General features: G+C 38.0%; 1 protein-coding gene across 1 annotated transcript in view; it reads right to left on the bottom strand.

Moving 5' to 3' along the window:
• Window positions 1-26,153, bottom strand: part of KIRREL1 (kirre like nephrin family adhesion molecule 1) — a 390,224-nt gene that overhangs the window by 79,182 nt on the left and 284,889 nt on the right. Inside the window, exons 5-6 of the mRNA XM_053705168.1 lie at window positions 25,621-25,771; window positions 8,707-8,812 (exon numbers count right to left, since the gene is read on the bottom strand). Of these exons, the coding sequence (XP_053561143.1) occupies window positions 8,707-8,812; window positions 25,621-25,771 (257 nt within the window). The remainder of the gene's footprint in view (window positions 1-8,706; window positions 8,813-25,620; window positions 25,772-26,153) is intronic.

Below are 26,153 nucleotides of genomic sequence, written 5' to 3'. Positions count from 1 at the left end.
CAAACCTTAGAAACCGATGATGATCTTTGTGAATCGGTATATGAAGGTAGGCATCCTTTAAGTCCACTGTGGTCATGTACTGACCTTCTTGGATCATGGGTAGGATGGTCCGAATAGTTTCCATTTTGAAAGATGGAACTCTGAGGAATTTGTTTAAGATCTTTAGATCCAAAATTGGTCTGAAGGTTCCCTCTTTTTTGGGAACCACAAACAGATTCGAATAAAAACCCTGTCCTTGTTCCGTCCGCGGAACTGAATGGATCACTCCCATAACTAGGAGGTCTTGCACACAGCGTAGGAATGCCTCTTTCTTTATCTGATTTGCAGATAGCCTTGAAAGATGAAATCTCCCTTGTGGAGGGGAAGCTTTGAAGTCCAGAAGATATCACTGAGATATGATCTCCAACGCCCAGGGATCCTGAACATCTCTTGCCCACGCCTGGGCGAAGAGAGAAAGTCTGCCCCCTACTAGATCCGTCGCCGGATAGGGGGCCGTTCCTTCATGCTGTCTTAGAGGCAGCAGCAGGCTTTCTGGCCTGCTTGCCTTTGTTCCAGGACTGGTTAGGTTTCCAGGCCTGCTTAGATTGAGCAAAAGTTCCCTCTTGTTTTGAAGCGGAGGAAGTTGATGCTGCACCTGCCTTGAAATTTCGAAAGGCACGAAAATTAGACTGTTTGGCCTTTGCTTTGGCCCTGTCCTGAGGAAGGGTGTGACCCTTACCTCCAGTAATGTCAGCAATAATTTCCTTCAACCAGGCCCGAATAAGGTCTGCCCCTTGAAAGGAATGTTGAGTAATTTAGACTTCGAAGTCACGTCAGCTGACCAGGATTTAAGCCATAGCGCCCTACGCGCTTGGATGGCGAATCCGGAATTCTTAGCCGTTAGTTTAGTCAAATGAACAATGGCATCAGAAACAAATGAGTTAGTTAGCTTAAGTGTTCTAAGCTTGTCAATAATTTCAGTCAATGGAGCTGTATGGATGGCCTCTTCCAGGGCCTCAAACCAGAATGCCGCCGCGGCCGTGACATGCGCAATGCATGCAAGGGGCTGTAAAATAAAACCTTGTTGAATAAACATTTTCTTAAGGTAACCCTACAATTTTTTATCCATTGGATCTGAAAAAGCACAACTGTCCTCAACCGGGATAGTAGTACGCTTTGCTAAAGTAGAAACTGCTCCCTCCACCTTAGGGACCGTCTGCCATAAGTCCTGTGTAGTGGCGTCTATTGGAAACATTTTTCTAAATATAGGAGGTGGGGAAAAAGGCACACCCGGTCTATCCCACTCCTTGCTAATAATTTCTGTAAGCCTTTTAGGTATAGGAAAAACATCAGTACACACCGGTACCGCATAGTATTTATCCAGCCTACACAATTTCTCTGGTACTGCAACTGTGTTACAGTCATTCAGAGCAGCTAATACCTCCCCAAGCAACACACGGAGGTTCTCAAGCTTAAATTTAAAATTAGAAATCTCTGAATCAGGATTCCCCGAATCAGAGATGTCACCCACAGACTGAAGCTCTCCGTCCTCATGATCTGCATATTGTGACGCAGTATCAGACATGGCCCTTACAGCATCTGCGCGCTCTGTATTTCTCCTAACCCCAGAGCAATCGCGCTTGCCTCTTAATTCAGGCAACCTGGATAATACCTCTGACAGGGTATTATTCATGATTGCAGCCATGTCCTGCAAGGTAATCGCTATGGGCGTCCCTGATGTAATTGGCGCCATATTAGCGTGCATCCCCTGAGCGGGAGGCGAAGGGTCTGACACGTGGGGAGAGTTAGTCGGCATAACTTCCTCGTCAGAATCTTCTGGTGATATTTCTTTTATAGTTAAAGACTGATCTTTACTGTTTAAGGTGAAATCAATACATTTAGTACACATTCTCCTATGGGGCTCCACCATGGCTTTCAAACATAATGAACAAGTAGTTTCCTCTGTGTCAGACATGTTTAAACAGACTAGCAATGAGACTAGCAAGCTTGGAAAACACTTTAAACAAGTTTACAAGCAATATAAAAAACGTTACTGCACCTTTAAGAAACACAAATTTTGTCAAAATTTGAAATCACAGTGAAAAAAAGGCAGTTACACTAACGAAATTTTTACAGTGTATGTAACAAGTTAGCAGAGCATTGCACCCACTTGCAAATGGATGATTAACCCCTTAATACCCAAAACTGAATAATAAAAGACAAAAACTTTTTTTTTTCAAACAGTCACAACAACTGCCACAGCTCTACTGTGGCTTTTTACCTCCCTCAAAAACGACTTTGAAGCCTTTTGAGCCCACAGAGATGTCCTGGATCATGCAGGAAGAAGCTGGATGTCTGTCTGTAATTTTTGCTGTGCAAAAAAACGGCAAAATAGGCCCCTCCCACTCATATTACAACAGTGGAAAGCCTAAGGAAACTGTTTCTAGGCCAAATTCAAGCCAGCCATGTGGAAAAAAACTAGGCCCCAATAAGTTTTATCACCAAATACATATAAAAACGATTAAACATGCCAGCAAACGTTTTATATTACATTTTTATAAGAGTATGCATCTCTATTAATAAGCCTGATACCAGTCACTCTCACTGCATTTAAGGCTTTACTTACATTAGTTCGGTATCAGCAGCATTTTCTAGCAAATTCCATCCCTAGAAAAATATTAACTGCACATACCTTATTGCAGGAAAACCTGCACGCCATTCCCTCTCTGAAGTTACCTCACTCCTCAGAATATGTGAGAACAGCCATGGATCTTAGTTACTTCTGCTAAGATCATAGAAAACGCAGGCAGATTCTTCTTCTAAATACTGCCTGAGATAAACAATACACTCCGGCACCATTTAAAAAATAACAAACTTTTGATTGAAGAATAAACTAAGTATAAAACACCACACTCCTCTTACGACCTCCATCTTGGTTGAGGCTTGCAAGAGAATGACTGGATATGACAGTTAGGGGAGGAGCTATATAGCAGCTCTGCTGTGGGTGATCCTCTTGCAACTTCCTGTTGGGAAGGAGAATATCCCATAAGTAATGGATGATCCGTGGACTGGATACACTTAACAAGAGAAATTAAAATGCAAATCAGTCCATAAAAGATGTATTCTCTCAGTTAATTTGTATTAATTTGTATCAGTAAAAGCTAAATGTTACAGTGACAGCCTTTACTGTGCACAGGCACTTGAAGCATATTTAGATATGCTCCATGCTCCAGCTCATACAATGAGAGCTATGACTGCAATACATGTGCGTTTCTTCTATTGCCTCAGTGGAAGCTGGAGTAACTCTGTTTAAATATCCAGTTTATTTTTTTTAGTTTTTATAAAGGTTTAAAGTTTTGTGAGAAGAAGATTGGCCCAATTACATGGCATATGGATTGGATAGATCTTTCCGTTTTAAAACTACTTTCCAATTTACTTCCATTATAAAATGTGCTTTCTTCTCTTAGTATCCTTTGTTAAACAGTAAACCTAGGTGAGCTCAGGAGTGTGCATGTGTCTTTAGCCATCTGGCAGCAATCTTTGCAACATTGTTTATAGCAATATTATACAAAGTTGCAAAGCAAATTTAATAATCAATGTAAATAGTAAAACTGCATGCTCTGACTGATCAATGAATGATTCATTTGGACTTTACCGTTCCTTTAAAATATTTCAGTTCCATTTGCAGGACCGGATAACCTAAAATTTGTCCGCATGGCAATAAATATCACAACAATCCTCACTGATTGCACCTGGGTATCCCAGTGAGCTGTAGCGCTGTGGAACGCAGTATCTCGCAGATAAAAATTAAATGACAATCTTTTCAGCGCTCTTCGCCAAGGATTTCGTTAAAGACTCTTGCATGAATGGAAACCTTTTGAGAGCTGAGCCATTAAAGGGACAGTAAAGCCAACACTAAACTTCCATGATTCAGATAGAGCATGTGATTTTTAAAATTGTTCCAATTTACTTCTATTATAACATTTGCTTTGCTCTCATGGTATCCTTTGTTAAAAGTAAAGCCAGGTAGGCTGATATGATTTTAGGAGCATGCCTGTGTCTTTAGCAGTCTATGGCAGCAGTGTTTGGAACTTTGTGCAACATTGCTGGAAATTTGTTTTAAATGTCATGTTCTATCCAGTCCATTTACTGTGAGTTTAAGGTTACAAAACATTTAAGTTGCTTATTAAAGTGACAGTATCAGTCATTTTTCTCACCTGCTACTTGCTTGCTATAATCTTTTTTCACAAATTAAATTGCACTGTTGAAATGGTGCTGTATATTTCTATTTGTGTGACATGACACAAAACCCAAAATTGTTCTTTCATGCTTTAGATAGATCATACGATTTTAAACAACTTTCTAATTTACGTCTATTATCTTGCTTCATTCTTTTGGTATCCTTGTTGAAAGAGCAGTGATGCCCTACTGGGAGCTAACTGAAAGCCAATGACAAGAGGTGTATGTGTGCAGCCAATAATCAGCAGCTTTTGAGCCTACCTAGGTATACTTTTCAACAAAGGATACAAACAGAACTAAACTAATTTCTCTGCATCTCATGGTAACAAACGTTGAGTTAAAGGGACAGTCTACACCCGAATTTGTATTGTTTTAAAAGATAGATAATCCCTTTATTACCCATTTCCCAGTTTTGCATAACCAACACAGTTATAATAATATACTTTTAACCTCTGTGATTATCTTGTATCTAAGCCTCTGCAAACTGCCCCTTTTTTCAGTTCTTTTGACAGACTTGCAGTCTAGCCAATCAGTGCCTGCTCCCAGATAACTTCTCGTGCACGAGCACAGTGTTATCTATATGAAATACGTGAACTAACACCCTCTAGTGGTGAAAAACTGTTAAAATGCAATCTGAAAGAGGTGGGCTTCAAGGTCTAAGAAATTAGCATATGAACCTCCTAGGTTAAGCTTTCAACTAAGAATACCAAAAGAACAAAGCAAAATTGGTGATAAAAGTAAATTGGAAAATTGTTTAAAATTACATGCTCTATCTGAATCATCAAAGTTTATTTTGGCCTAGACTGTCCCTTTAACCAATTTGCATGTGTAATGTAAATCTCTAACTATACATTCACCATAATGCCATGTCAACTTTTATCGAAAAAATTTAACAACCATAACAGGAATTCTATATTGAAAGTCCCATTACATGGAAAGTAAGGCTAGTGTACGGTTTTTACCTCCCTGTCACCTAGATTACGAGTTTGAGCGCTATAGGGAAAGTAAAGAACGCAACAAAAGTTGCGTTATTTAACCCCCTATAGCGCTGCCATTACAAGTTTTAAAAAACCCGGCTTGTGCATGCGATATGGCTGCGTTGAGCTCCATACCGCACACAAAAGCAGCAGTGTTTTGACGTGCTCGTGCAAGCTTTCCCCATAGACATCAACGGGGAGAGCCGGCAAAAAAAAGTCTAACCCTTGTGATCGCGGAAACAAAAGCTCCGTAACGCAGCCCCATTGATGTCTATGGGGAAAAAGAAAATACAGTTTAAACCTAACAGTTATTAACCCCTAATCTGCTGCTCCCGATATCGCCGCCACTATAGTACAGTTATTAACCCCTATTCTGCTACACCCCAATATCGCCGCAACTATATTAAAGTTATTAACCCCTATTCCGCCGCTCCCCAACATCGCCGCAACTAAATAAAGTTATTAACCCCTAAACCTCTGGCCTCCCACATCACTACCACTAAATAAACCTATTAACCCCTAAATCGACAGCCCCCCACATCGCAAAAACCTAAATTAAACTATATTAACCCCTAAACCTAACTTTAACATAATTAAAATATAGCTAAATTAAAATTAAAATTATTAACTAAATAAACCTATTAACCCCTAAACCGCCAGCCCCAACAACCTAAATTAAACTATTAACCCCTACACCTACCCCTAAACCTAACCCTAACACCCCCTAACTTTAACATAATTAAAATAGAGCTAAATAAAATTTACAATTATTAACTAAATAATACCTATTTAAAACTAAATACATACTTACCTGTAAAATAAAACCTAAGCTAGCTGCAATATAACTAATAGTTATGATGTAGCTAGCTTAGGTTTTATTTTTATTTCACAGGTAAGTTTGTATTTATTTTAACTAGGTAGACTAGTTAGTAAATAGTTATTAACTATTTACTAATAACTACCTAGCTAAAATAAATACAAACTTACCTGTGAAATAAAATCTAACCTGCCTTACACAAAAACCTACCATTACAAAAAAAACAAAAAACGAAATTATTAAAAAAAATTAAAGATTATTCCTATTCTAATACCCTTATTTTAAAAAACACCCCAAAATAAAAAAGCCTAATCTAGAAAAAACTACTAAGGGCCCTTAAAAGGGCATTTTGTAGGGCATTGCCCTGAGATAAACAGCTCTTTTGCTCCAAAAAAAATACAACCCCCCCTAACACTATACAAACCCCCATCCCCCAAACTACCAAGGGCCCTTAAAAGGGCCTTTTGTAGGGCATTGCCCTAAGTTAAACATCTGTTTTGCTAGAAGAAAAAAAACACCCCCTAAAAATATACATTACACAAAATAAAAATTTTTGTTATTGGCATTGGCCTAAAGATATCAGCTCTTTTTGTGAAAGAAAATTACAAAGACCCACTAACATTACAACCCCCCCAAGCCACAAAATAAAAAAATATATCTAAAAACCTAAGCTACCCATTGCCCTGAAAAGGGCATTTGTATGGGCATTGCCCTTAAAAGGGCATTTAGCTCTTTTACGTCTCCCAGACCCTTAATTTAAAAAAAAACCCACCCAAAAAAAACCTAAAAAAGCCTAACACTAACCCCCTGACGATCCACTTACAGTTTTTGAAGTCCCGCTTGAACGATCTATTGGCTGTTCAAATCAGCCTATAGGATTTTAGCAGCTCGAATTAGCCAATATCCTATTGGCCGATTCAATTTTTTCAGCCAATAGGAATGCAAGGGACACCATCTTGGATCGTGTACCTTGTATTGAAGATTCAGTGTACGGTAGCGACCGTATGAAGAGGATGCTCCGCGTCAGATGTCTTCAGGATGGACCCGCTCTGCGCCTCCGTGATCAAGATAGAAGATTCCGCCTGGATGAAGATTGAAGAGGCCGTCTGGATGAAGACTTCTCGCCGCCTGGATCAGGACTTCAACTCCGGGATGAAGATCGTTCAAGTTGGACTTCAAAAACTAAGTGGATCGTCAGAGGGTTAGTGTTAGGCTTTTGAAAAAAATGTTTGGGTGTGTTTTTAGTTTAGTTTAGGGTCTGGGCAGTAAAAGAGCTAAATGCCCTTTTAAGGGCAATGCCCATACAAATGCCCTTTTAAGGGCAATGGGTAGCTTAGGTTTTTTTAGAATTAGGTTTTTTATTTTGGGGGGTTTGTTGGGTGGTGGGGTCTTTGTGGGGTTTTTTTTACAGGTAAAAGAGCTGTTATATTTGGGGCAATGCCCCACAAAAGGCTCTTTTAAGGGACATTGGTAGTTTATTGTAGGCTAGGGTTTTTTTGTTTTTTTTTGGGTGGGCTTTTTTATTTTGATAGGGCTATTAGATTAGATGTAATTCTTTTTATTTTGGATAATTTCGTTTGTTATTTTCCGTAACTTAGTATTTTTTTGTTTTTGTATTTAGATACTTTGTAATTTTTAGAGGAGTGTTATGATTTTTTTAATGTGTAGTTTAGTTTAATTTAATTGGTAGTTAGTTTAATTATTATATTAGTTTAATTGTTAGTTTAAACTTAGTTTTTTTTAATTTGACAGGTAAGTTTTTATTTAATATAAGATAGGGAAATTGTAAATTTAATATAAAGTTAGGGGGTTGTTAGGTTTAAGGGTTACTAGTTTAAATTAGTTTATTGCGATGTGGGGGGCTTTTGGTTTAGGGGTTAATAGTTTAGTCTAGTATATTTCGTTGTGGGGGGCTTGCGGTTTAGGGGTTAATAGGTTTATTATAGTGGCTTGCGGTGTAAGGCTTAATAACTTTAGTATAGTGGGGGCGATGTGGGCGGACGGCAGATTAGGGGTTAATAATATTTAAATAGTGTTTGTGATGCGGGAGGGCAGCGGTTTAGGGGTTAACTTTAGTATAGTGGTGAGGATGTCAGGGAGCGGCGGAATAGGGGTTAATATTTTTTTAAAGTGGCTGCGATATCGGAGCGGCAGATTAGGGGTTAATAAATTTATTATAGTATTTGTAATGCGGGAGGGCCTCGGTTTAGGGGTTAATAGGTAGTTTATGGGTGTTAGTGTACTTTTTAACACTTTAGTTATGAATTTTATGTTACAGCTTTGTAAAGTAAAACTCATAACTACTGACTTTAGATTGCGTTTCAGATCTTGTCATTTTAGGCTGCAACGCTTGCTTTTTAGCCATAACGCAAAACTTGTAATACCGGCGCTATGGGAATCCCATGAAAAAACGTCATTTTTAGGAATGCGGTACTGACGTTGCTTGCGGTACACCTATACCGACAAGACTTGTAATGGCTGAGTTAGGGAAAATGAGGCGTTATGGGCCACAAAGCTGCTATTTGACTCATAACGCAAAACTTGTAATCTAGGTGAAAGTTTGTAAATATACTAGTCATTACAGAGCAGGTATTTTTATATTAGAAATAATGGCGCAACCATTAACACTTCTGATGGGTGAAAACGAAGTCCAGTATCTGATAGTAATCTGGAGAAATAAAACAAATTACTGACCTGTAGCCCTTAATAGCAGGATTGGCTGTAGCAGTGCAGGTGAATCGAACACGTTCCCCCTCCTGCACAGTTTGCGGATGAATAGACAGAGTAACAGTTGGGGGATCTGAGGAGAAAAGAATACAGTTGGATAAAGAGAAAAAATAACAGAAGAGGTATACACAAAAAAACATAGGAAGAAAGCAAAACTGAATAAATAACAGACGCCAAAGATGAAGGGAAGAAAAAAATCAAATAATGTTCAAAATTTTCTTTAAAAATTAAATTGAATACATTTCAGCCATTTTTGCATAACATGTTATCAAGTAATAACATTACATACATTTCTAACAAAAATGGTGAAAGAAAAAACACTGTATGATATATGAAGGTTTTAAATCAGCACGATCAATTTCTAAGTCTCTTGGACATAAGAAAAGAATCCATGATTGTTTTCAATTGTTCTCAGCTTTCAAGTGTTTTTCCTTCTTAAATTTTCAAAACAAGACAATTTATGTATTATCTGGTGTTCTACAAAATTTATGTCAGACAGCAAAGACCTTATGACTGGTTATTCTTTATTTTTTTAAATCTTACGAAAAACAGAATTTATGTTTACCTGATAAATTTCTTTCTCCAACGGTGTGTCCGGTCCATGGCTTCATCCTTACTTGTGGGATATTTTCTTCCCCTACAGGAAATGGCAAAGAGAGCACCCAGCAAGAGCTGTCCATATAGCTCCCCCTCTGGCTCCGCCCCCCAGTCATTCGACCGACGGTTAGGAGAAAAAGGAGAAACTATAGGGTGCCGTGGTGACTGTAGTGTATAAAGAAAGACATTTTTCAAACCTGGTTAAAAACCAGGGCGGGCCGTGGACCGGACACACCGTTGGAGAAAGAAATTTATCAGGTAAACATAAATTCTGTTTTCTCCAACATTGGTGTGTCCGGTCCACGGCTTCATCCTTACTTGTGGGAACCAATACCAAAGCTTTAGGACACGGATGAAGGGAGGGAGCAAACCAGGTTACCTAAACGGAAGGCACCACGGCTTGCAAAACCTTTCTCCCAAAAATAGCCTCCAAAGAAGCATAAGTATCGAATTTGTAAAATTTGGCAAAAGTATGCAGAGAAGACCAAGTCGCTGCCTTACAGATCTGATCAACAGAAGCCTCGTTCTTGAAAGCCCATGTGGAAGCCACAGCTCTAGTAGAATGAGCTGTAATTCGTTCAGGAGGCTGCCGTCCGGCAGTCTCATAAGCCAATCGGATGATGCTTTTCAGCCAAAAAGAAAGAGAGGTAGCAGTAGCTTTCTGCCCTCTCCTCTTACCAGAATACACAACAAACAAAGATGATGTCTGTCTGAAATCCTTTGTTGCTTCTAAACTTTAAAGAACGGACCACATCTAGATTGTGTAACAAGCGTTCCTTCTTTGAAACTGGATTCGGACACAGAGAAGGAACAACAATTTCCTGGTTAATATTCCTGTTGGAAACGACCTTTGGAAGAAAACCAGGCTTGGTACGTAAAACTACCTTATCTGTATGGAATACCAGATAGGGAGAAGTACACTGCAAAGCAGATAATTCAGAACCTCTTCTAGCAGAAGAAATAGCAACCAAAAACAGAACTTTCCAAGATAGTAACTTAATATCTATGGAATGCATGGGTTCAAACAGAACCCCCTGAAGAACTGAAAGAACTAAATTTAGACTCCAAGGAGGAGTCATGGGTCTGTAAACAGTCTTGATTCTAACTAACGCCTGTACAAATGCCTGTACATCTGGCACTGCTGCCAGACGTTTGTGTAACAAAACAGACAGAGCAGATATCTGTCCTTTTAAGGAACTAGCTGACAAACCTTTATCCAGACCTTCTTGGAGAAAGGAAAGTATCCTAGGAATTTTAATTTTACTCCAAGGGAATCCCTTGGATTCACACCAACAGATATATTTTTGCCATATCTTATGGTAAATCTTCCTAGTTACAGGTTTTCTGGCTTGAACCAGAGTATCTATGACTGTATCTGAAAACCCACGCTTAGATAGAATCAAGCGTTCAATTTCCAAGCAGTCAGTTGGAGAGAGACTAGATTTGGATGTTCGAACGGACCTTGTACTAGAAGATCCTGCCTCAAAGGTAGCTTCCATGGTGGAGCCGATGACATATTCACCAGGTCTGCATACCAAGTCCTGCGTGGCCACGCAGGGGCTATTAGAATCACAGAGGCCTGCTCCTGTTTGATCCTGGCTACAAGCCTGGGAAGGAGTGGAAACGGTGGAAATACATAAGCTAGGTTGAACGACCAAGGCGCCACTAATGCATCCACCAGTGTCGCCTTGTGATCCCTGGATCTGGACCCGTATCGAAGAACCTTTGCGTTCTGGCGAGACGCCATCAGATCCATATCTGGAATGCCCCATAGTTGAGTTAACTGGGCAAAAACCTCCGGGTGGAGTTCCCACTCCCCGGATGAAAAGTCTGACGACTCAAATAATCCGCCTCCCAGTTGTCCACTCCTGGGATGTGAATTGCAGATAGGTGGCAGGAGTGATCCTCCGCCTATTTGATGATCTTGGATACCTCTCTCATCGCTAAGGAACTCTTTGTTCCCCCCTGATGATTGATGTACGCTACAGTCGTCATGTTGTCCGACTGGAGCCTTATGAATTTGGCCTTTGCTAGGTGAGGCCACGCCAGGAGCGCATTGAATATCGCTCTCAGTTCTAAAATGTTTATCGGGAGAAGAGACTCTTCTCGAGACCATAGACCTTGAGCTTTCAGAGAGTCCCAGACCGCACCCCAGCCTAAGAGACTGGCGTCGGTCGTGACAATGACCCATTCTGGTCTGCGGAAACTCATTCCCTGAGACAGGTGATCGTGAGACAACCACCAGCGGAGAGAATCCCTGGTAACCTGGTTTACTTGAATCTGGGGAGACAAGTCTGCATAGTCCCCATTCCACTGATTGAGCATGCACAGTTGTAATGGTCTTAGATGAATTCGAGCAAAAGGAACTATGTCCATTGCTGCAACCATCAATCCTACTACTTCCATGCACTGAGCTATGGAAGGCTGAAGAATAGAGTGAAGAACTTGACAAGCGTTTAGAAGCTTTGACTTTCTGACCTCTGTCAGGAAGATCTTCATTTCTAAAGAATCTATTATTGTTCCCAAAAAGGGAACTCTTGTTGACGGAGACAGGGAACTCTTTTCTACGTTCACCTTCCACCCGTGAGATCTGAGAAAGGCTAGAACAATGTCTGTATGAGCCTTTGCTTTGGAAAGAGACAACGCTTGGATTAGAATGTCGTCTAGGTAAGGTGCTACAGCAATGCCCCTCGGTCGTAGAACCGCTAGAAGGGACCCTAGCACCTTTGTGAAGATTCTGGGAGCAGTGGCTAAACCGAACGGAAGAGCCACAAACTGGTAATGTTTGTCCATGAAGGCGAACCTCAGGAACTGATGATGATCTTTGTGGATAGGAATATGCAGGTAGGCATCCTTTAAGTCCACGGTAGTCATATATTGACCCTCCTGGATTGTTGGTAAAATTGCCCGAATGGTTTCCATTTTGAATGATGGAACTCTGATGAATTTGTTTAGAATTTTTAGATCCAGAATTGGCCTGAAAGTTCCCTCTTTTTTGGGAACTACAAACAGGTTTGAGTAAAAACCCAGACCTTGTTCCTCTGATGGAACTGGGTTTATCACTGAAGATAAGCGAGACATGTGGAACCTTCCCCTTGGAGGAAGTTCCTTGAACTCTAGAAGATACCCCTGAGAGACTATTTCTAGTACCCAGGGATCCTGAACGTCTCTTGCCCAAGCCTGAGCGAAGAGAGAAAGACTGCCCCCTACTAGATCCGGTCCCGGATCGGGGGCTACCCCTTCATGCTGTCTTGGTAGCAGCAGCAGGCTTCTTGGCCTGTTTACCCTTGTTCCAGCCTTGCAATGGTTTCCATGCTGACTTAGGCTGGGAAGAGTTGCCTTCTTGTCTGGAGGCCGCAGCGTTAGGATTCGGTCCGTTCCTGAAATTGCGAAAGGAACGAAAATTAGATTTGTTCTTAGCCTTGAAAGGCCTATCCTGTGGGAGGGCATGTCCCTTTCCACCAGTAATGTCTGAAATAATCTCTTTCAATTCCGGCCCGAAAAGGGTCTTACCCTTGAAAGGAATATTAAGCAATTTATTCTTGGACGACACATCCGCCGACCAGGATTTTAGCCAAAGCGCTCTGCGCGCCACTATTGCAAACCCTGAATTTTTCGCCGCTAACTTAGCCAATTGGAAAGCGGCATCCAAAATAAAGGAATTAGCCAACTTTAGTGCGTGAATTCTGTCCATGACTTCATCATATGGAGTCTCTTTTTGGAGCGAATTTTCTAGTTCCTCGAACCAAAAATACGCTGCCGAGGTGACAGGAATAATGCACGAGATTGGTTAAAGCAGGAAGCCTTGCTGAACAAATATCTTTTTTAGCAATCCTTCCAATTTTTTATCCATAGGATCTTTAAAAGCGCAACTGTCCTCAATAGGAATAGTTGTGCGCTTAGCTAACGTTGACACTGCCCCCTCAACCTTAGGAACCGTTTGCCATGCGTCCCTTCTGGGGTCAACAATGGGGAACATTTTCTTGAATATAGGAGGTGGAACAAAAGGTATACCTGGCTTTTCCCACTCCTTAGTCACTATATCCGCCACCCGCTTGAGTATCGGAAAGGCATCAGCGTGCACTGGGACCTCTAAGAATTTGTCCATCTTGCACAATTTCTCTGGAATTACCAAAGAATCACAGTCATCAAGAGTAGTTAGGACCTCCTTAAGCAGGGCGCGGAGATGTTCTAACTTAAATTTAAATTTTACGACATCAGTGTCTGCCTGCTGAGAAACTTTTCCTGAATCAGAAATTTCCCCCTCAGACAGGCCCTCCCTCACTGCCAATTCAGATTGATGTGAGGGTATAACTGATAAATTGTCCTCAGCGCCAACCTGCTCATCTTCTGTATTTAAAACTGAGCTGTCGCGCTTTCTAGGGTAGGATGGCAGTTTGGATAACAGATTTGCTATTGAATTATCCATTACTGCTGTTAACTGTTGCATAGTAATAAGCATTGGCACGCTAGATGTACTAGGTATCGCCTGCGCGGGCAAAACTGGTGTTGACACAGAAGGAGAGGATGAGGAACTATCCCCACTACCTTCATTAGAAGAATCATCTTGGGCAATCTTATTCAATGTGGCAGTACTGTCCATACTTTGTTTGGACGCTATGACACAATTTGCACAAACATTAATTGGGGGAACCACCTTGGCTTTCATACACACAGAACATAAGCCATCTGAAGGTATAGACATGTTAGACAGAATTTGGCAGGCTAATAATGCAATAAAAACGTTTTTAAAGAAAAGCGTTACTGTCCCTTTAAATAATAAACAGGCACACTTTATTTCTGATATATTGAAAAACAGTGAAGGCAATGTCCGATTTTTACAAAATTTTTACCCCAGAGTCCTAATGCCCTGAAAGTATTGCACACCAAGTTTCAAGACTTTAACCATTAAAATGAGCAAACCGGAGCTATTTGTTCAATTAGACAATTTTAGTACACTACAATCACAGACACAGCCTTGCTGCGGCTTTTTACCTTCCCTGAGAGTTATTCAGCAATGAAATAAACCTTCCAGAGTCCGTTTTAGGATGCCACAGGACCCCTCACATGAAGCTGCATGCACTGCCAAGAAAGTAAACTGCGCAATTGAGGCGCAAAAACGGGGCCTCCTTCCTCTGCATACCAGAGTGAAGGGGCCTTCCTGACTGAAATAGCCGTCTAACTCAATGCCAGGCGATAAAAAAACGTTCCCAAAGTGCTTTTAAGTGCACAAAACACTCTAAATGCCATTAAAATATGAAATAAAACAATCGATTTAGCCCACAATAGTGTCAACCAGTGTATAGCCCATTTGTAAGCCTTAATCTGTTATGAGTCTAAGAAAATGGCTTACTTACCCCTTAAGGGAAAAATGACAGTCTTCTACCATTAACATGTCTTGTTAGAAATATGACTGATCATACCTTGAGCAGAAAAGTCTGCAAACTGTTCCCCCCAACTGAAGTTCTCTGGGCTCAACAGTCCTGCGTGGGAACAGAAATTGATTTTAGTTACTGCTGCTAAAATTATACTCCTCTTTAAACAGAACTCTTAATCCTTTTCTGTTTTAGAGTAAATAGTACAAACCGGCACTATTTTAAAATAACAAACTCTTGATAGAAGAATAAAAAACTACAACTAACACCACATACTCTTTACCATCCCTGTGGAGATGCTACTTGTTCAGAGCGGCAAAGAGAATGACTGGGGGGCGGAGCCAGAGGGGGAGCTATATGGACAGCTCTTGCTGGGTGCTCTCTTTCCATTTCCTGTAGGGGAAGAGAATATCCCACAAGTAAGGATGAAGCCGTGGACCGGACACACCAATGTTGGAGAAATAGTTTTCATTTTTACTTTAGATAAATGTCTTAAAAATAAATAAAGTTAATGTTTGAATATTATGGCAAACCAGGCTTCTCCAATTATAGCCACAAAAAAAAAAAAAAAAACATTTTATCTAGGTTACTTCTCCAAGCTTGAATTCTGTATATGCTGGAACAATGGATTATTTATATTCAATATTATTAACACAATTAATCTTTAAGTAACACAAATGTTTATTTTTAATAGCAAGAAAAAAAAAACTCTTAAAAAAATTCACAACATAACATGCACTTTAAAAAATACAGCTTTTACTCAAATGTATGAATGAATGAATAATTTGTGTGTGTATATTAAAGTGAAGGTAAATTTTGTTGAATGAAAGCCCGTTTTTAAAAAATACTATTAAAAACAGGGGCACTTTCATTCATCAAAGTTTACAAAGCAGCCGTTTTGTTAAAAAAATTACCTTTTCTTCTTTTCACAGCTAGAGCAGCTTCCCCCACCTAGAGATCCTCTATTCACACGTCAGCAATGACTAATCCTGCTTCCTCCAATCACAGCATTCCCCCCAGGGTAGTCATTACCTGAGGCCATGCTGTGATTGGAGGAAGCAGCAGGATAAACGTGCCCCTGTTTTTAATAATAGTTTTAAAAAACGGGCTTTCATTCACCAAAGTTTACCTTCACTTTAAGAAAGAGGTAGACAGATTGTTGATAGATATTAAAGACAGGAAAAGACAAATTTCTTATATTTCTTATTTATTTATTTCATACAAATAAAAGTCTACACTCACAGGTCTTTTCACATTTATTTCCTTTCGTCAAAAGTTTTGTTTCCTAAAACAAACCTGAATATTGTGTGCGTGTATGTATATATATATATATATATATATATATATATATATATATATATATATATATACACATATATATATACAGTATATATATATATACACACATACATACATATACATACACATACACAACATATATATACACATATATATGTGTGTGTGTGCATGTATGATATAAATGAAGACATAAACTTTCTATTTAATAACATCATAAGCTAGAATAGTAAATACTAGCAAAACAAGTAGAAACTCCTTGTGAAGGTAAAATTATAACTATCCTTTTGTATGTGCAAATAATAAATAGCTGAGAGTATCTTAAATCACTACCAGAGCGATGTATTGTCTTTTCTTTCCTCATCTGAATTCACTTGGCGTTTAATGCGCTGAATTTAAAACAAGTGTAGGTTAGATAAATGCTATTAACTAAATTGTCTTTTAAGTCGCACAGTCTATGCAAATAAGGACTTATACGCACAACTGCCTTTACACATTAGAGCTGAAATGTTTCTCTGTTTTAGTAGGAGAGAAGGAAACTGAAAAACAAATGCCTATACAGATACAAATGAAAGAGACAAAACAAATACAGAAGAACACAAGACAGCAGAGAGAAAGAGGGAGAGATACACAGAAATAAGGTAAAGCAAGAAAATATGTAGAAAATAACAAATAAAAGGTAATACGTAATGAGTTATAAATGGGAAAAAGAAAAAATAGGCTAGTAGCACTAATTTATTGCACGCCCGCAAACAGGCAAATTTGCCCATTTGCGGGCGTGAGATAAATAACCAGCCATTACAAATTACTGGTTATTGCTACAGCAAGCTTGTAGTAGCATTTAGCGGTTATAAAATTAACCAGAGATCAGATCTATGGTTAATTTTATAAATGTGCCCCAAATGCCCCCAAAATACAGTGTTGTGTATTTTATTAAAACAATAAAAATGGTAGTATTTGTATTTTTTCCATAAAAATAACTGCACTAGGCAGTATTTTGGGGCTAAAGTTGGCGAGAGTGGGGTGTTGGAAAAGAAACGGCACTGAAACGTGCTTTACATTGCGGTCTATAGGAGCTGTGTGTTCCCAGTAAATATATACAGTATGTACTGTATATGCTTATATATATATATATGTTAATATGTGTAAATATGTGTATATACAAATCATATATATATATAATAATATATAATCATATATATTTACATTTTGCTGCAATTGCTGCGTGACTTACCCCCTTCACTGTGCTAGTTCTCATGCCGTCTCTGATGATATGAGAACAATGCTCCCATTGGAGCCTATGGAAGTGCGCTTTCATGAGCGTAATGCGAACGTGAGCCCGCTTTGCTGTCAACTTGTGATACTAGCGCACATTAGCGTGCACTGGTATTAGTCAGTGGAGCGAAAGCATTATTTAGCGCTTCACTTGTAATCTGGTCCAATATTGACAGATGAAAAATAAATTAAGAATACATAAGAAAGAGAGAAATATATTATTTATATTATATATACAAGACTCCTTGTTCTTCTTTACCGGACAGATAGGTCAGCATGCTAAGGCACTGTGGCTGAACTCTGTAGCAACCCAAGGGTTGCAGGTTTGATCCCCGGCAAGGTCCACTCAGCCTTTCATCCTTCCGAGGTTGATAAAATGAGCAGTGTCTTGAGACCCTTACGGGTGATTAGCCGTAGGAACATCAACAGTGCTTCACTGTTGCCTGCTAACACTTTTGAACCTCTCTCCAGCCCTTCGGTGAACAAACTGCCTTCTGCTACAGCCAAATATTTCAAATTGACTCATCAGTGCAGAGCACTTGCTGCCATTTTCCTGCACCCCAGTTCCTGTGTTTTTGTGCATAACTGAGTGCTTGGCCTTGTTTTTACGTCGGATGTATGGCTTTTTGGCCGCAAGTCTTTCATGAAGATCTCTTTTGATCAGACTTCTCCGGACAGTAGATGGTTATACCAGGGTTTCTGTCAATTCCAAACTGATAGCACTGCTGGTCATCTTTTGATTGTGAAGGTAAGTATGATGTGTCGTTCCATCTGCTGCACTAACATTGCTTGGCCATCTACGGTTCTCAATGTCTCATTTCTTTGTTCTTTTTCAGAAGAGCTTGGATAGGACATCTGGAAACTCCTGTCTGCATTGGAATTTCTGCCCATGAGAAACCTTGCTGATGCAGTATAACTACCATGTGTGTTGTTGCTGTGCTCAGTCTTGCCATGGTGTATGACTTTTGACATTAAATTGCTTCAGCAATCTCACCTTGTAAGCAGACTTTTGCTGTTCCTAAGCCAGTTTTATTCCTCATTCACAGCTGCTTCTGTTTTAGTTAATGATTGTGTTTCAACCTACATATTAATTTGATAATCATTAGCACCGGTTTGGAATGTAACACCTGTTTGGTGGCTACATTTAGCCACCAATCAGGCTAGCACTACCCAGGTGCTGTACCAAAAACGGGCCGGCTCCTAATCTTACATTCCTGCTTTTCAAATAAAGATATCAAGAGATCGAAAAAAAAATAATAAATTAGAGAATTGCTTAAAATTGCATGCTCTATCTGAATCATGAAAGAAAAAAAAAATAGATTTTGTGTCCCTTTAAGTTAGTTTAGTTTAGTGTCTTCCAGTCTGCTTGCCCTTAAGGGATGTTCAGGTCATACTGTGAAGCTACAGCAGTTATGGTGATCAGATAGTTGGCACCACCTTCTTCCACAAAGGTGCAGAAACTGGTTATATACACCCCCCCCCCCCCCGCATATTATATTTGTAAACCTTGACTTATGTGGCAATTTCTGTGTTTGCCCATTTAAGTACCATAATGTTAACAAATAACACCAGTTTGTTAAGTGAATGTTTCGTCTAATGCTAAAGTGATAATAAAGTCAAAATTAAACTTTCATGATTCAGATAGGGCATGTAATTTTAAACAACTTTCTAATTTACTTTTATCATATTTGCTTTGTTCTCTTGGTATTCTTAGTTGAAAGCTAAACCTAGGTAGGCTATATGCTAATTTCTAAGCCCTTGAAGGCCGCCTCTTAGATGAATGCATTTGACAGTTGTTCACAGCTAGAGGGCGTTAGTTCATGTGTTTCATATAGATAACATTGTGCTCACGCACGTTAAGTTATTTAAGAGTCAGCACTAATTGCCTGAAATGCAAGTCTGTCAAAAGATCTGCGATAAGGAGGCAATCAGCAGAAGCTTAGATACAAGGTAATCACAGAGGTAAAAAGTATATTTCTATACCAGTATTGGTTATGCAAAACTGGGAAATGGTAAATTAAGGAATTATCTATCTTTTTAAACAATAACATTTTTGGTGTTTACTATCCCTTTAATAAAGATATCAGACAGCAAAACATCATGTTTGTTTTTCTGTTTCAAGTGCTCTTTAATAAATGCTAGGTTTTAGGTATATTTGAAGAATCAAGAGAATACAAATAAGTCAAATGCTGGAACCCAGCGCTGGACTATATTGAACATGCATTAAAATAACATTATATGCCCTCAATAACTGGTGAACATCACCTCTCAAATAACTTGCCATCCTATTTAGGGGCAGATTACGAGCCCAGAGACAGAACTTTTTTTCACTTTCTGCAATAAGATTTTTTTAGTGAAAATTTTTCTGCAGGTCATTTTTAAATAAAATTGTAAATTTGTCAGTTACACTAAAGCAAGAGATCAACTGCAATGTGTTGGTTAACTGTAGAATAAAGCAATATTTAAAGTTGTATAATCTAGTGCAGTAGTTGAAAATTGCATTGCAAATTAGCTGCAGACAAAAAAGTAATTGTAAAATGTCTCTTGAATTAATTTGTTTCCTTTTCTCTTAGTCTAACATAGAAATGTAGTAATAAAAAGGTGCATTGCTCATACGAACATCTTACATTCAGAAAAAAACAGCTTTGCAGACATTGAAAAGCTAGGGAACGAGCTTGCAAAAATCTCAGAGCCAGACAACAATCAATGCACTGCTGCTTTGCAGCACTACTGTATATTTGATTGTTGTCTTCAAACAGCACTTTGCTCTGGATGCACTGTTAAGGAAAACATATACAATGCAGCCAGAGAACAGCAATGTTTAAAAAGAACAGCCTAATGTGGAGCAGCACTGAAAAGTTAATGTGCTAACAGTTCCTGTTCTTTCTGCCGACATGCTGCATTTTCTGCGATGACATCTCAGATCACTCTATGTTCTGCCTTGGGGATTACGAGTGGAGCACTAACCATTACAAGCGAGCGATAAAGGCTTTATTGTGAGTGTTTGCGCTCATTGGATTTATTGAGCGCAATAGCGATTTACACTAGAATGATTACTGCATCCTCAGAGCTCTGGTTAACCGTTTTGCAAAACACATAAAAAATACTTTACAAAGTACAGTTACACTAATAATAGCACCAGCTAATAAAGAAACAAAAGGCAGGCTTTTACATAAACATACAAGCGCTTTAACATAGACATACAGATACATTCATGTACATGTCTAAAGATCGATATGTATGTGTTTGTACATATGTATTTTTGTATTGTGTGTGTATATAGGTATTTACAGACATATAAACACATAAATAGCTATATACACATATATAGACATTTATAAGTGCATTGGAGCCCTTTGCAGTCACCTGTAAAAGCATATTTATGCAATATTCATATTTAATACAGTGTTTAACTATTTAACATTCCAATGTTCCGCACATAGGGGAATATGTTCTTAGTATTTAGTATATAGTTATAAATATATATTTGTGCAAAAAATCAGTTATATGTAGAAATATTTATTTATGAATAAATAGAACATATTCTGTTATGTTAAAAACATTGGATTGTGAAATATTCATATTTTCATGTTGGGTTAGAGCACGTGAGAATATATGACTAGGTTTGAGGGCGAGTTGGGGGTTTTCTTTCAACTTTTTTGCTCCATTAACTTCTATAGAGGTAATACGTGGGCACGAACGCAATATTCTAACTTTCGGCTTTTTGTGTTAGTCGGGTTAGCGCGGGAGTGAAATCAATTTACGTTTAAACACTAATAATAAGGGCACAACCCGACGAGCACAAAAAGCTTACTTTTAGCCCAGTTAACACTTGAGCAGGAGCTTTAAATATCGATCAACTTGTAATCCGACCCTTATTCTACTGTCTCAATGTTCTGAACACAACTAAAATGAACATCAAGTAAAAGATTTGAAAAAGATGGTAAATACACATATCTGTATACACAGACAGCCACTTTGTAAGAGCAGTACTTGTGCACCTGCTCACTATAGATATGTGCAGGACTTTTAGCACTAGCTGATAATCACCAACAGCAAAAAACTGAGAGAATCAATGAGACAGCCCAGAGATAATCAGTCAAAAAGAGGGGGAAGAACGCTCTAGATAGACGGTTCTGCAGTACGCTGTGTTCTCTGTGAGAGTTATAACCCGCTGTGTGAACAGACACTCAGCATTTTTACTGCTATACAAATTAAAGGTACATTCCCACAGAGCCAGACAGAAATTCACACTATTGTAATAAGCATAACAGCCTAATTAGTTTTCTTTAATCAAACACAGCAATCCTAACGGCGGACACTTTGTTGTTTTTATTATATTAATAATTAACATCATATTGTATTTTTATTATACTGAAAAGGAATTTATGTCAAACTTCTTAGCTGGGTCCTAAATTTAAAAAAAATATATAAACACTGACAATCTAATATGCTCTATTATTAGAATGCTAATAAAGATTTCCCTGCAGTACTCTACAGTTCTAAACTTAAAGGGAGATTCTAATGCAAAAATCAAATCCTCTAATCTGTTATAGCTTTTCCCCCCCCGATAATGTTTTTTTTAACTACGTGTTTAGCCGATGAGCAGGATGCAGCCAGCAATTAGCAGGTACATGCACTCATAATTGAGTCACTGGACATGTCCTGTTAAAAGCAAATTCTGTCTTTAAATGCTTAAACAAATAGGGATACATCTGTATTTTCATACCAATATGTATGCACAGAAACACTTTGGGCCAGATAACGAGATACGATCGATCGATGTCGGGTTTATCACGAGTGTCTGTGTGCATCAGATGTAGCGCGTGTATTACTAGTTGAAAGTAAATGTAATCGCTTGAGCGCAATTGAAATGAAAAGACCTCAGGTCAGAGTGACCTCTGAGCTCTAGTTAAATATTAAAGGGACACTGAACCCAAAGTTTTTCTATTGTGATTAAGATAGAGCATGCAATTTTAAGAAAGTTTCTAATTTACTTCTATTATCAAATTATTTTCATTCTCTTGGTATCTTTATTTGAAATGCAAGAAAGTAAGTTTAGATGCCGGCCCATTTTTGGTGAACACACTGTGTTGTTCTTGCTGATTGGTGGGTAAATTCACCTACCAATAAACAAGTGCTTTCCATGGTTCTGATCTAAAAAAAAATAGCTTAGATGCCTTCTTTTCAAATAAAGAAAGCAAGAGAACTAAGAAAAATTGATAATAGGAGTAAATTAGAAAGTTGTTTAAAATTGCATGCTCTATCTGAATCACAAAAGAAAAAAATGTGGTTTCAGTGTCCCTTTAAGCGAAACACAGAAGTGTCACAAAACACATCAAAATATATTACAAAGTACAGTAACACTAATAAAAACTATTTAAAAATTATAAAGGCTCATAGATTGGAGGTCTCAGGTATTGTAAAATAAAAGCAGCCAAAGAGATTTAACATAGAGATACATACATTATATATATATATATACATACACACATATACATATGTGTCTATATGTGTGTGTATGCATATGTATTTATGTATGAGTATATATGTCTGTAAATACATACATACATATATATATATATATACACATATAAATATACACATACATTTATACATATGTACACATATAGACATACATATAAATGCATTGGAGCCCTTTGCAGTTAATTAAATAAAACATGTAAAAGCATATTTATGCAATATTTATATTTTCATGTTGGGTTTGCGCATATGAGAATATATTGAAAATAAAATAGAAGCACCGTATAGAGCACTCACCTATACAAAATATACAAAAGGATAGGGAAAAAATTAAACTATAAATAAAAATGAACTTTTATTGGTATATATATTCTGCAAACCACGGATGTAACAACAAGACAAACACTCATACAAATTGTTAAAAGAAAATAAACTATCAGGCCTGTGTGAGGCTGCTAAATGACAGGCAATAAGTATGAGATACTAAGCGGTTAATTACTGGTATAGGAAGGGAAGTAGTGTACTCCCAGTGAAGGAACAGGGTGTTAGATATGCACTTATTTTACATATTAGGCAGGGACATGGTCCCAATAAACTCTAATCTAAACACCAATACTAACACCAAACAGTACCCATAAGTAACACCAAACAGTAATTACTCCGTAAATTAGCTAAGAATGTTTGTGGAACCAATTTCACACAAAACTACTAGCAACTCACATCAGGTAGCGGTCGCTAGATGCGCATTTCGCCGTAACTTTAAAAAAAAAAAAAAAGTAAAAATGTCCACACCCCTGAGCTTACTTCTTGTGGTATAAGTGCACGAGGTGGAGCGATAAATACCGCTCCACTTGTAATCTGGTCCTTTATAAGCAAATAAAATATGAACACAAAACCACATGTGCATAAAATATATTCACAGATCCAAGTCTATTATAAATACAAACAAACCAATATGTAATCCCAACAGTGGGCTTGGTCTCTTTCTCCCTACCTCATTTTATTTTCAAAGCTGTTCTTTCAACAGTTACAGGTTTGTAAAAAAACAAAAACATAAAAATTAAATCTAACTCTATATGGTAACGCCCCCCCAAACAAACAGGAAATATTGTCAGCCAATCAGAAGAGTATGAGGATAAATGGAAAACCAAAGAGAGGCTGGCAAGGCAGATAATTAAAGGGATAAGAAAGTCAAAATTAAACTTGCATGATTCAGATAGAGCATGTAATTGTAAGACACTTTTAAATTCACTTCTATTTTCAAATGTGCTTTGTTCTCTTGATATCCCTTGTTGAAAAAAAATACGCACATATCCTACACTACTGCTGATTGGTGCCTGCACACATTTGTCTCTTGTGATTGGCTGACTAGATGTGTTTATCTTGCTGCCAGTAGTGCAATGCTGTTCCTTCAGCAAAGGATAACAAGAGAACGAAGCAAATTTGATAATGGAAATAAATTGTAAAGTTGTTTTAAATTGTATGCTCTATCTGTCCCTTTAAGTATATGAAATCTGTAATAGAAGGGAAGATATTCCAAACAAAAATATTGACAGAAGTCACAGAACCTTCTTCAGATGGATTACAGAATGTGATCACACTAACATAACACAGGCATGGAACCCTGGCAATATTAATAATAACTAAACTGAATTGGATAGAACTAAAAGTATTTTTTTTTTTTTTTTTTTTTTTTTTTTTAAGTAGAATGCAACGTTATTGTGGACTATCTACATTTGACTTGACAAAAAAAAAAAAAACAACTTAAACTGTCCTGTTTTTTATCATCAAAAATATGATTGTTTTTACTGCTACTTCTTTATAATCTGAGGCCATCAGGGTTATTAAAGGGATACTAAACCCAAATATTTTCTATTGTGATTCGTATAGAGCATGCAATTTTAAGCAACTTTCTGATTTACTCCTATTATAATTTTTTTCTTCATTCTCATGGTATCTTTATTTAAAAAAGCAAGAATGTAAGCTGAGCAGCTGGCCCATTTTTGGTTCAGAACCCTGGATAGAGTTTGCTAATTGGTGGCTACATTTAGACACCAATCAGCAAGCGGAACCCAGGTGCTGAACCAAAAATGGGCTGGCTCCTAAGCTTACATTTATGCTTTTCAAATAAAGATTCCAAGAAAATGAAGAAAAAATGATAATAGGAGCAAATTAGAAAGTTGCTTAAGATTGCATGCTCTATCTGAATTATAAAAGAAAGAAATTGGGTTTAGTATTATAAACTAGATAAGTAAAAAGTGCATTTTCCTTATGCAGTATTGCCACTAATTGTACCAAACATGTTCAAAGCTCATAACTTGGTGATCAGATATATTTAAATAAAACAAGCTCCAAAAAACAAGACTTCTATCTATCCCTAAAAAATAATAATCCCAATTATGAACCCATCAATTAGAAGTTCATATTAAACCTCATTGGAACTCTGAAGCTTTCTATTGAGGGTTCACATTCTTATCTGAGCAATTGTATCTTTATTACCTACACCAATATATTCCCTGGATACATGATCATAAATATAATTTATTATTGTGAATCCAGAGAGCACACACAAGGGGGGGGCACTCTACTTCCAGCTCCAAATCCTTTACCTTATGGTTTGGAAACTATGTATGCCAGTCAATCTATTTAATATGCACAGTTATTTAGACAAATTAGATTTTTTTTTACTATAACGATCTTGCAAACAATAATCCCCAAACAGGAAGGGGGAGAAAGAGTGAGAGAGAGTAAGGGAGGGGGAGAGTGAGAGAGAGAGAGAGAGAGAGAGAGAGAGAGAGAGAGTGAAATATAGAGAGTGTGAGAGTGAGAGTATTTGTCTGTTGGACAAACTTACGGTGTACATTTAGTCTGACAGATGTTTCCTTCCCAGATGGAATGGCTTCATTGGAAGTCCTACATGTGAACACTCGTCCAATATCCTGATCAGTTGGAACAATCAACAGAAAGCTAACGGTGGTTTCCCACTTTTCGTCAGTTAATTTTTCCTGAAACAGAAAACCAGTATGAGACAGATCTCATTTACAAGCCTATTTCATTTACAATAATAGAGGAACTCTCACCTCTATGCATTTAGTCTCTGAATTTTCATGTTAAGGGGGAATTAAATAAATATAAAAATATATTTTATATATTTAAAATGATGTATTTTAAATGGTAGTGAAACACATTTTTTTATGATTCAGACAGAACATTTTTCCATTTTACTTCTATTATCAATTTTGGTTCATTCTCTTGGTATCCTTTGTTGAAGGAGCAGCAGTGCACTACTGGGAGCTAGCTGAATACATAGGTTAGCCAATGACAAGTTTTCTGTACTGGAGATTTTAAGTTTGTAATTTCTTATCCAAACTTGTATTGCTTTGGTTT

This window comes from Bombina bombina, chromosome 1 (assembly GCF_027579735.1).
Source record: "Bombina bombina isolate aBomBom1 chromosome 1, aBomBom1.pri, whole genome shotgun sequence".
Taxonomy (NCBI): Eukaryota; Metazoa; Chordata; class Amphibia; order Anura; family Bombinatoridae; genus Bombina; species Bombina bombina.
Note: the sequence above shows the minus strand (reverse complement) of the source record. Positions and strands in the feature narration are given on the sequence as shown.